Source organism: Artibeus jamaicensis, unplaced genomic scaffold (genome assembly GCF_021234435.1).
Source record: "Artibeus jamaicensis isolate MK-2021 breed Jamaican fruit bat unplaced genomic scaffold, CSHL_Jam_final contig_1803, whole genome shotgun sequence".
Taxonomy (NCBI): domain Eukaryota; kingdom Metazoa; phylum Chordata; class Mammalia; order Chiroptera; family Phyllostomidae; genus Artibeus; species Artibeus jamaicensis.
Window position 1 is genome coordinate 2790959 of NW_026521356.1, and position 12420 is coordinate 2803378.

Below are 12420 nucleotides of genomic sequence, written 5' to 3' on the forward strand. Positions count from 1 at the left end.
TGACACACAAGCACCTCAGATATAGCTGCCTTTCATTTAACAAACATTTAATGAGTGACTACTGTGTGTCTGACTCTGTTGAGCATACACAAAAGTCCCTGTCTGCATGGAGCATACATTCTAGTGGTAGGAGAGAATAAGTCTTTGTGGGAAAAATAAAGCAGAGGAAGGAAATAGGCATTGCTCAGGTATACAACTGAATATGGGGAGCAAGGTGGCTTCTCCTCACAGGACATATAAGCAAAGACTTGAAGAACGTGAGAAAGGAAACCCATTTAAATATTAGGGGAAGAGCATCCCAGGCAGAATAAACAGTAAATGCAGAGGTGCCGAGTGAACATCATATCCAGGGTATAACAAGGCTCAGTCAATGTAGTTGGAACAGAGTCTTGGGGAGATAAGATCCAACAGGGTAGGGTCTTTGGGTCACGGTAGGAATTTTGTTATTTATACTCTACAAGACTCATGGGAGAATTTTGAGCAGAGGAGTGTGTCATGCTACAAATCATGTTTTAATTGTTTGCTGATTTGAGAATAGAATGAGAGGGACATGGGAAACAGGAAAGCAATGAGGAGACATTTTTAATGGTCCTGAGAGACTGAATGTGGCATTGCTATTTTTTGAGATATAGAGGACTGTTGGAGAAACAGATTTAAAGAGCAACAGGAATTTTGCTTTGCACATGTTAAGTGTGAGATCCAACTACACATTCCCAATTGGGTAACTGAGCCTGAAATTCAGGAGCTCTTCAGTTTATAGATGGTGTGTAAATATGCTTCCACTCTCCTGACCCTCTAGAAACTGCTGAGCAGTCTATCTGCCCTGGAACCCTGCTGAATGGGGGAGAACAGGGGAAGAAAAAGGAATAAAAACCTTTCCCTGGGAGGCTGTGGCTTCCGAATGACAGCTGCATAGATGTGTACCTTCAGTATACATAGCCTGAGCGGGGCAAAGATGTTCAAATCTTAAACATATTCTAATCCTTGAGTAATCTCTTAAGGATCTGGCAAAAGAATATTCAAAACCTGTCTGGTTGAGGGCACATCCATCCTAGGCTTCAAGAAACAGCCACAGATAATTTTTCAAGGGCAATGACCTAGCAAGAAGCCAATGATACATTCAGAAAATGAGAGTTCAGAGCTAAACAGGGATTTTCAAACCATAGAGAACAGAAACAAACTCACATAGACTTCACATGCTAGAATTAAGAGACAGAGAAATGAAAACAACTGTGCTGAAAATGTTTAAAGAAATAGACAACAAATTTCAACATACATGCAAGGAACAGAAAATTATTAAAAATGGCATTTTGAAAGAAATGAGAATCAAATAACTAGTAACTAAAATTAAACTCAATAAATAATTTTACAATAGACTGGACAAAGCCAAGAAGAAAACTACTGAAGTGGAAGAGAGGGGAAATTATCTGGAACATAAGCATTAGAGAAAAAAAGTTTTTTTGTTTTTTTTTAAAGATTTTATTTATTTATCTTTAGAGGGGAAGGGAAGGAGAAAGGGAGAGAAACATCAATGTATGGTTGCCTCTCATGCATCCCCTGCTGGGAACTGGCCTGCAACCCAGGCATGTGCCCTGACTGGGAATCGAACCGCGATACTCTGGTTCACAGGCCTGGGCTCAATCCACTGAGCTATACCAGCCAGGGTTGAGAAAAAAAGTTTTGAATGTACAGAAGAGTTTTATAGAAACATAGAGGGCAACACAGGTGTCCAACTTTTGGGCGTCTATGTGCCACACAGAAGAAGAGTTGTCTTGGGCCACACATTAAAAACACTGTGACCCATAATCACCCTTAAAAAACTCACACAATGTTAAATTTACAATTTTGTGTTGGGCCGCATTCATAGCCATCCTGGGCCACGTGCAGCCTGCAGACCACAAGTTGGACACCCTGGGATAGAAGAAAGTCTAATATTGGTACATCTGGGATCTGAGAAAAGAAGAAAGAAGGTGAGGCAGAAGCAATATTTGAAGAGATAAGGGCTAGAAATTTTCTCGAACTGATAAAAGAGCCCAAGCAGATTCACAGGTCCCAGTGAATCCCAAGCAAATAAATACAATTAAATTTGCATAAAGGAGCATCGTTTAAAAAAGAAAAAAATATAGTAAAGTAAGACAAAGTCTTAAAAGCAGCAAGTGAAAAAAAGCAGGTTAACTACAGAGGTGCAATGCTTAAGTGATAGTTGGCTACTTAATAGCAGCAAAGAAAACAGAACATAGGAATAATATATTCAACACAATGAAAAAAATAACTGCCCACCGAGATACTTACATTCAGCAGCAATGCCTTTCAAATAAAGAAGATGAAATAAACACATTTGCAAACAAACAAAAATTAAGCATTAGTCATTAAAAGACCTTCTCTGAAGAAAGTTCTAAAAGCAGGAGAAACATAATACCAGAAGGAAGGCTCAAGACACAAGAACAAGTGAAGAGCAAAGAAAGCGTTAAATATGTGGGTAATGCAAGCGAAGAGTGAACATATAAAACAGTAAAATAATGTCTCACAGAAATTTTATTTTGAAAGAGATTTATAGGCTTAAAATACATGTCAACAATAAAATGAGAATTCAGGAAGAAGATGAAGGAAATTGAAGTATTCCAATGTCATTGGACATACAAAATGAGAGTTAAAAGGTTTGGTTATCTTTATTTTTGATTATCTGTGTATGCAGGATGTAGGGCAACCTCTAGAACATGGAAATTAAGTACAGTGTAGATAATAAACAAAAGGGAAAATCAATGACTCAGAGAAGCAGAAAGAAAGCTGCGACATGTCTACGTTCGTTTGAGAGAGGAAATGGGGGTGTTGGAGGTCTGGAAAAAGAAACAGGTATGAAATAGTCGTCTCCCAGAGCATGAGCCCACCACAAAGGAAATGTGGTACAGGAATAGACAGGACAAGGATAAAACATGAGACGCGGTATGATTGTTTGGCAGCATTAAGAACTCAGCTGAGATGTGTGATCATGACTTTAGAGAGAAACCAGACATGGTTTTCTCCAGTCAAGTTTAGCTGCGTAGGTGCAGGTGGATGGAGAGTAGACAGCAAGTTTCACCAAGGCTTCAACGTAGTTAAGGCTGATGAGCAGAGGGTGTATGCTACAGTGATTACAGTGATGGACCATGGAATTTTTGCTGGGAAAATAGGTGAAGAAATGAGAGGAAATGGGGATAGTTTAATGATGGTAGGAAAAATGGATAGCAGGTCAATTTAGAGTCTGGGCAGCAGAGGGAATGAGCTGCAAGAGTGGACATGGTAATCAGAGAATGAAATGCCTGAAATTGAGATGCTGAAGGAGCCACACTGACAACGACACTGTGTAGGGTATGAGTGCACGAACGAGTCCCTCAGCCAGGGTGCAAGGCATGATCATTGGAGGAGGCCGGGTCAGGGAACTTAGAGGCCAAGATCATGTACGCACATACTGGCACCACCAAGAATTATGACAGAAGATTGTGTAATTTGTAGGACCCAGGTCAAAATGAAAATACAAGGCGCCTTTTTCGAAAATTATTAAGAATTTCAAGATGGTGACAACAGAGCATTAAGCCACATGCAGGACTCTTTGAAGTGCGAGTCCACAGTTCACACACCCACACAGCTCAGCCCTGATGACAGGGACAGTTCTGGAAAGAGTAACACTGATCCAGGAACAGAAATCTTCAGGGAAGGAGGGGTGATATGTGAAGGCGGAAGGCAATGAGAAGCAAGGAAGACATCCTCCTCACCTGCAGGCCCAAGTGTTCAACTGGAGAAGTCTGCAGGAAAAGCAGTGTCCTGGGATTCCATTACAGTACGAGGTGAAGAAAAAGTTCAGAGAAGTCAAATTTACAATGAATTTTGCGGATTAACTGTGGCTTCCAGGGGCACACAGAAAGGAGTGGGGAAGTAAGAGAGGAGATCAGAGAAGGGCCAAGCAGAGCTGTCTGGGGGTTATTCTCAGGCTGAGCACAGACCTGGGGTCCTGGCCACCCAATGGTGTCTGAGGTAAACCAGTATAAAGGGCGGGATGGGAGGGGTCCTGGCAGCTCCAGGTAGAGGATGCTGGTGAGGCAGTGCATGGAGGAAGGAGAGAAGTGCTGGGGATCCCACGAGAACACTCAGGATTCTAGCAGCATCAGTGAGGTTCCCTAATGGGGAATGACTCTGGGATTGAAAATGACCATGACCAGGACAGTGATATGTGACAGTTATAAAAAACAAGTGTTTTCTAAGTCAATGGAGAGTATGTAGAAGAAGAGGTAAGAGAGCAAGGTTAAAACCCTGGGGAGGGGAAGAGAGGAGCCAGAAAGGACACTGAAATCAAGTAGCCAGAGAGACAGGTGGGCATGTTGCTGAAAAGTGCAGGGGGGTTTCAAGAAGGGAGAATGTCAGCTGGCACCGAGAAGTCGAAAAGTCCAACAGCTGTTACCAGGTTTAGTAAGATGAAGATGATTTGACATTTTTACATATGACCAAAGTACTGATTAAATATAATCTATAGGAGCTATTTTAGTCATACCTGATCTCCCCACTCATTAATGATGGGCATATTAATATCATCAATAAACACAGTCATTTTTCTGCCTCCTGGTGGCCCATATGTGCTTCCCATTCGCTTATCCACATAGCTTTCAATTGTTCTCTAGAGAAAAGGAAATGGTCTGTCTTAGGCATTAGATCCCAAGCCACATTTCTAAAAATGATGAGCATATTTCCCAGCGTAGAATATAATTCATATAATGTGTGTAAATATCATTATTAAAATGTGTATTACGAATTAACAAAATAAGTTATTATGATGTTAATCATTAATTTATGTTAACAGAGATACACTCAAAAGTTCAGCTTCAGCCTCAATTTTAGGCTTTTAATCCAAATTTTAGGCCATTGATAATATTAGACTATTAATGCAAATATGGTATATGGATTTGGCTTTAATCTCAATCTTAGGGAGGTTCAATAGCTGAATGCCAACTGCCACACCCTTTATTTTGATGTTATTTTCATATATATATATGAGAAAACATTATATATATATGAATGTTTTACATGCATACACATTTTATCATAGCCACAACTTAAAATATGTACTTAATATACTGATTACTACAGGACATGATGGGTTTTACCTGAAACATCATTGGTTCCGTGGCAGATGAAAAGTTTAGACTTTTGGACAACTGCACTTCGGGATCATATTTTTTCAGATAGGCCTTAATCATTACCGTTTTTGCAGTCCCCTGCTCTCCGGTGAGCAAAACAGCCTGTAACCACAGGATAAGCATGTTGAAAGTGTTATAACATATTCAGTTTTAAATATCTTATGGTTCTAGTGGCCATTCTTTCATTCTATAAAAATACACCTTATTTTTTAGAATTACACATACACAAAAAATATCATAGTTGAATTAAGGATTTAAAAGTGAGAAGTATGCTGTAAAAGTGCTGGAAGGGAACATGGGTGAACGCGTAACTGCCGGGGCATGGAAGGACTGTAAGCAGATGCCCACGTTGCTCAGCAAGCCGGGAGTCAGCACTTCAGGGGATACTGGGCGGATGTGCACCCTGGGACCTGGGGTTTATTTCCCAAACGTGTGTCCTCTACTGCCTCCAGCCCGTTTTGCTGGAATTCAGTTCTTCCATCTGTAGCATATGAAAAGGAATGGTTTGCAGTCATGTAAGACACTAATGAACTTACTTTATTTTGTTTTGCAATGGTGTCTATCAAAAAATTTGTTCTAATATTGTCAACATTTGGAACCAAAATTGATGAATACTCTGGAATACTGTCAGTTGGGTAAAAATATGGCTGAACTTTCTTACTCCAGTGCTCCCAGTCACCTATACAACAAGTAAAATCAGTCTTAATAAAACTGCACTCTTCGGAAGTAATCAGAATACAAACACGCAAGTGCTATAAACCAGCAGAATCACAGAACATTTTAAACACTTTCCTAAAACATGTTAACCTACCTGTTTTATATAGACTACCGTCTTCTGTAATATCTACTCTAATATCTGCTTATCTAATACATATGGCATTGATAACCAAACTTATTTTGACTCCTTACAAAGTTTTCGATTGCTAAATCATTCATCCAGAAAGATCTGGCCTGAAATGCAACCCAGATCACCTAGCGGTGAGCCCAATGGCATGTTTACTATCTCGTAGGAAAGCCACAGCACCTGAAAGGATGGGGAAACTGACAAGGGATGACTGGTCACTGCCCAAGGATGTCTGCCATGAAAAATGGGAAGACAAATCTGGCCCTAAAACTAGTGTCATAGAGTCCTCACACTCTGACTTATAGTAACTAGTAATTTACTGATTGGTATTATTATTATGATAATTATCATTACCACATTTCATCAATTCTAAGAAAAACTTTTATTTACATCCTAGCATCTCTTTAGTGATGCCTTACAATCACTGTTGATTAGACTGACCTGGTCAGAGCTATTCATACTGTTGCCATTTAAATTGAATTGCTTGCATGGTGGTTGTTGCACAGTTGAGTTTAACTGCTATGTTAAATGTCTTCAGAAAGATTTTGCTAGGATTTGAAATTGTACCAAAAAAGTCACTGTGTACACAGATGTATGGAAAGAGATGAGAGGATAACTTTTGAAGGTAACAAAGCAACACCATTAGAACAATAATCTCAATTTCAGGTTTCCTTGCAAAATAATCAAGTCATATGATAAGTGTATGTTTAACTTTTAAGAAACTCCCAAACTGTTTTTCTAAAGTGGCTGTATCATCATGTAGTGCATAGAGTTCCAACTGCACATTCTTGCCAATATATGGTATTATTTTTAATTTTAGCCATTCTAGTGGCTAAATATCCCATCATAGTTGTTTCTGAAGATTTTATTTATTTATTTAGAGAGGAGAAGGAAAGGAGAAAGACAGGGAGAGAAACATCCGTGTGAGGACCTGGCCTACTTCTGCCGGACCCTGTATTATCCTTTTTAATATACTATTGGATTTAATTTGTTAAAATTTTATTAAGAAATTTGTGTCAATGTTCCTTGTAATGTCTTTTTCTGGCAGTGGTTTCAGGTAATACTGTCCTTATAAAATGAGGTGGCAAGTGTTTCCTCCTTATATATTTTGGAAGACTTTATGTAGAATTGATATTATTTCTTCCTTAAATATTTGATAGAATTCACCAATGAAGTCATCTGAGCCTACAGTTTTCTTTGTAAAAAGGTTTTTTAACTACAAATTCAATTTTTAAGTAAGTATAGGGATATTTAGAGTATTTCTTCTTGATGTTTGGCAATTTGTATCTTTCAGGGAATTTGCCCATTTCACCTACTTTGTCAAATGTATTTTTGATAATGTTGTTTCTAACATTCATCTCTTTTTTTAAAATGTCTGTAGGATCTGTAGTGATGTTCCCTCTTTCATTCTGGACAATGGTGATTTATGTCTTCTCTTTTTTTCCGATGCCTCGGGTAAGAGATTTATCAACTTTATTGATCTTTTCAAAGTACCATCTGTGGGTGGGCTCTGGACTCTAAAAGAGAATTCATACCTACACTGAGGGACGCATTTAATTTTACTTTGCATTTTGACTTAGACATCCTTTTTATCATTCTAGATCTTTAATAACATCTAATCGCACGCTATAAAATCATTGGTCACTCTGGTTAAAGACGCCAGCTAAAAATTTTCATTTACTTGAGTTTCTTTATAAAAGCCCTTTAAAACACAAACTCACTTAATGCTCATATTTAGATGATTCCCCTACCCTCAAATGTGCCTAGTGTCCCCTAGATCCAGGTAACCCTGTGTTTTACACTTTCTAAGTAATTTGTAATTCTTCAGCCTTTGGCCAGTGTGGGGTAGGTGCAGCTATGCAGCAGTGCAGCTTTGGAACGAGGACCTAAAGGTGTTTCTTAAGCAGACACACAAGCAGCCTTCCTGTCTTTAGCTCCACCTTTGCCCAGTTTCCAATGCCTGGGCCCTTTGAAGGTTCTGTGATATGCACCATTGCTTCCTGAATCTTCCCTCTGCTGGTGTAGGGTTTACCTTTGTTTAGTGTGCTAAGTCAACTGCCACATACCTTTCTGCTTTCTTGCTTTTAAAATGTAGCTATTGCTATCTAGTCTCCTGTTTTTTTGAGCTTGTGCATTAAAAAAATATCTTTGCTGTTTGGGGGTTTTAGAAAGAATTAGAGGTAAACACAATTGTTGGGAAGCATAAGTTTTCTTCCCTGGGACTTAGAAGAACTGAAAGTGAGGTTCTGGATAAAGGCACCAAGCTCAAAGGCATTTCTTTTAGAGAGAGGTGAGCTGAGCCCTGCCACACATGGGAGGCCGCATCTGCTACGTGTGAGGAAGATTCGTCTGTTTGGCTCACTCTCTAGTTATTGTGATATTTCCAATAGGGGAATTGTGGGATTGATATGTTCCTGCATCATGAAGAATCTGTGTTCTCCACACTGCTACCTTTCCTTGTCAAGCATTAGAAAGTAGCTAGTGTAAGAGGTACTGCTAACTTATTTATGCCAAGAGGAGGAGAAGTCAAGAGTCTCTATGCCAATTCCCACCATGACCAATATGCAAAATTATACTACTCTTTGCATATATGCCCTTCAAAAATGTATGAGAAATTGTTATACATAACTGGTTTAATATTTCCCTACAGAAGAGTTAATGAAGTTTACATTTTTCTCATTTAAAAAAATATCATTTCATTTTAGGTATAAGTCACTCTGCTTACCATAATCAGTAACATAAAACTCATACATGGTTTGATTTATGTCTTTAGGTATTTCTGGTAAGTCTAACTTGCTTTCATGATTTCGTATAAAGGCTTCAAGCTTCTCTCTGCTTTCCAGTTCCAGAAGGGCTCCTAAACTCCACATGAGGCCAAACACAAACAGTTTATGAAGATGTTCAACACATGAAACACCACCTTCTTCTTTGGAGGGGATCAGACCTTCCAGAAGAGTGAGAGACTGAAAATATTTAAAAGACAAATAAAACTTTATATCTAAATGTTTTAAATTTCAAAAATTAAATGATAGTATACTTAGAAGGAAGGAAAGAGAAAACAAACATATCTGCCAACATTGCCCGGTCACTGTCCAATAGCACCACCATTCGGAAGAAAAGCCACCCTGCGCAGAGGGACTGCAGGGCCTGGCGGAAAGGCTGCTCACCTGGGAATCTGCAGGGCCGGTTCCTACTCCACGCTAATGCTACTAACCTGAGTTTTGGTTTTTTGATCTGAAAAGTGAAAAGCCTAGACTAAATGTGTTCTAAGGCAGTTCCTGGTTCTAAAATTTGGTTACTCCAAATTGTCTAGATCAAAGATTTTATTTCTCTTTAACGTTCTGCAAGGCTCGGCAAACTGTGGCCCCAAGGGCCAGCCACATGCTGGGCAAATAAAGTTTTACTAAAACAAGGTCACAGTCATGTATGCTTTGTGTCAGCAGTTTTTGCAATAAACAGCAGAGTTGAGTGGTTGAAACAGAGAGTTGTGCAAAGCCTAAAATACCTACTAGCTGCCCCTTTAAGAAAGTGGGCCAACTCCCATTCAGCATCAAAAAGAAATGTATGTAGAATAAGACATCCTCAGTCTTTCAAAACAAAATTATTTCAAAATAAGATTTCCACTTACGTTAGGCATTTTAAAGTAATTACTAATATTTACTTCAGCCTCATGCATTATTTCTTACCCACCCACCCTCACTGACTGATGCCCCTTACACTAAGAACCACAGCCCTAGAATGGATAAGAGATCACCTGTGGGCTAGAATCAGGACGCCCTTAAAAATCTATACTTAGTTCTGTTGTTATTTGTTTTCCAAAGATTAATAAGAAAAACTGAGCGTGGAAGAAAAGATACTATAAATTACTTGAAGAAATGTTGAACAGTTTCCCTATCTACTAGATACTAAATTTGCATAGCCAACATTGTCAAGTTTTCCTGAATGTATCAGCTCCTTTTTGTACTTTTCTACAGAACTTCGGGCTCTATTTGTTTATTTTGTCTACTCTCTTTATTGGACATACTTTCCGGGAAGGTCACTAAGCTGGAAGATGGGAAAGACAGCACACTCTCTTCTCCTGACAACAGCTCCCAAGGAGGTGAAAACGACAAGAGAGATGGCAGTAAGAGCGTGAATGAGCTCTTTAACAGGAATCCAACTTCTCAGAGCCAAATGATAAAAAGATGCCTATGGATTACATATATTTTTATTTCAGATGATTCTAAACTGCAACTGAGTAGAAAAAGACCTCAAATCTAAGGAGTGAATATACAAAAAAATCTTACTTGCACAATATAGTTGCACTCTAGGAGTTGCATTTTTGGGTTGAGGTTTAGTTTCATAAATGTATATACATCTTCAAATATTTTATTATACAGAGCTTGGAAAACAGAAGCTTCCTGTGTAGTGCGCTTCTTCAACCATGCCTGCAGCAAAGAAACAGTCTCTGTTTATCAAGAGAGTGAAATATGGAAAGACACTGAACAGGCATCTGCAAGTCTCTCACCGTACCTCTAATATGGGCCGCCAGTTGAGGGCGGAGCTGCTGATGTAGACCATGCCCATTCGAGAAACAGTGGCAGGAGAGGCATTCTCAATATTGTGGACTTCAAACAAAAGCTTGCAATTAGGGGACATGGGTATGCGATCTCCATTAGCTAACGTGAGCGTTTTATTGTCATCCAACACAGAATTTAAGTTCTCAATCCAAATGGCATCTACAGGGCCATCTAAAATAAGAAATATATTTTCACCTGCGAATAATTAAAACAGAAAATTAAGCAAATACTGTTCATAATAAACTGGCAGGAAAAAATTGATCACAAAGGAGAACTTATGTGTACCTTTTTTAGCTTTTAATGTTTTTCTCCACAGAGTAGAAAAAATCCCATCTGTCCAGTCATTGGTAGCAGTGTCCAGTCTGCCAAACATCTGAGGCGCAGTAATAGCTTTTGGGTTCATTCGCATTTCTCTGTGGGGCCTTCCGCATTCCGTTAATGCCTTCATCAGGATGGTTATAACAGTTGTCTTCCCTGAACCACTGGGCCCAAGAGTCATCAAGCCATGACGTACAAGGGATGTCTCATATAACTAAGCAACGAGATGATACGATCAATTGGAAAATGTAACTTACAAGTCTCTTGCAGACATTTATAGAAGTAGTGTGCTGAAATGAAAAACCTTTTAATAATTGATTAACTAAAGTAACTAGCTCACTATTTAAAAAATGAGAAAATGTAAAAAAAAAGGTTTTTGTTTTACTAGATTTGGATAGCAAATTAGCACCAAGTTATAAAGAATCTGACTATGATCATGTGAAACATGAGCTAAGTTTTGGAAATAATTAATTCCGAAATTTGAAATCTAGCTTTTACTTCTTAAACCTTGTGATTTTGTTTTGTGATTTTATTCCTCCTGATTTTGTTTTGCTGATACTTATCTAGCAGTTTTTCCATTTTCTCAGCATGCAAGCAATGTGATTATATCGCCCCCTAGTGGCAGAGAGCAGAAACACACACCATCGTGGTGAAGATCCAAGTATACGTCTGCCTTCAGGTTCTCCAGAAGCATAGCTTGAGATGCAGATTCTTGTGCAAGTAATTTACTCAGTGAATGCTCTGAGAAGAAACCATTAAGGAAGTGGGGAAGCAGGACCGGAATGGGGAGAAGCTAAGTAAGGTGTGATAAACTCCCTGGCACTGCCTATTCTTTGCGCCTGCCAATAAAGTGGCTCCAGTTCTCCAGGAGGGCGTGGTGAATGTGGATGAATGTATTAGAATCCCAAAGAAACTGAGAAAGAACACATGGAAATGGTAAAAGAGATACAAGGCACCAAAACACGGACAGTGTCTGTTACAATATCCTGTCTATTGTTTTGTTAATAAAAGTCAAAGGTCTCAAAGCTGATTAGACATAGAATTTGAGTTCTCCTAACATGTATTTCTTTCTTTAGAAAGAAATATACATATTACTACTTAACCCATAGTTTAAAAGCAACAGAGGCACTGGTCATAACATTATACTAAAGAGTAATGCTATTGACATCAAAAAACAACACAACATTCTAGTCCCTCACCCACTCAGGTGACTAGGGTTCTAGTGCTCAGCATACTGAAGTGGCTGTCACAGCGAGTGAAAGTGATAAACAGAAGGAACCAAGAGCCCTAGCCAGTGTGGCTCAGTTGGTTAGAGTGAGGTCCCATAATCCAAAATGTCACATATTTGATTCCTGGTGAGGGCACATTCCTAGATTATGGGTTCAGTCCCAGGTCAGGCGTACAAGAGGCAACCAATCAATATCTCTCTCTCCCATCAATGTTTCACTCCATCTCTCTACCTCCCTTACCCTCTCTTTAAGCATATTCTCAGGTGAGGATTAAAAAAAAGAATACCAAGAGATGTAAAGAT

The 12420-nt window shown here is 39.0% G+C and overlaps 1 protein-coding gene across 1 annotated transcript in view; it reads right to left on the reverse strand.

Moving 5' to 3' along the window:
* The window catches only part of DNAH8 (dynein axonemal heavy chain 8), a 313373-nt gene that overhangs the window by 150896 nt on the left and 150057 nt on the right, over positions 1-12420 (reverse strand). The window contains exons 47-53 of the mRNA XM_053671408.1: positions 10857-11103; positions 10525-10766; positions 10299-10439; positions 8738-8975; positions 5705-5847; positions 5136-5270; positions 4526-4648 (exon numbers count right to left, since the gene is read on the reverse strand). Coding sequence (XP_053527383.1) covers positions 4526-4648; positions 5136-5270; positions 5705-5847; positions 8738-8975; positions 10299-10439; positions 10525-10766; positions 10857-11103 — 1269 coding nt within the window. The remainder of the gene's footprint in view (positions 1-4525; positions 4649-5135; positions 5271-5704; positions 5848-8737; positions 8976-10298; positions 10440-10524; positions 10767-10856; positions 11104-12420) is intronic.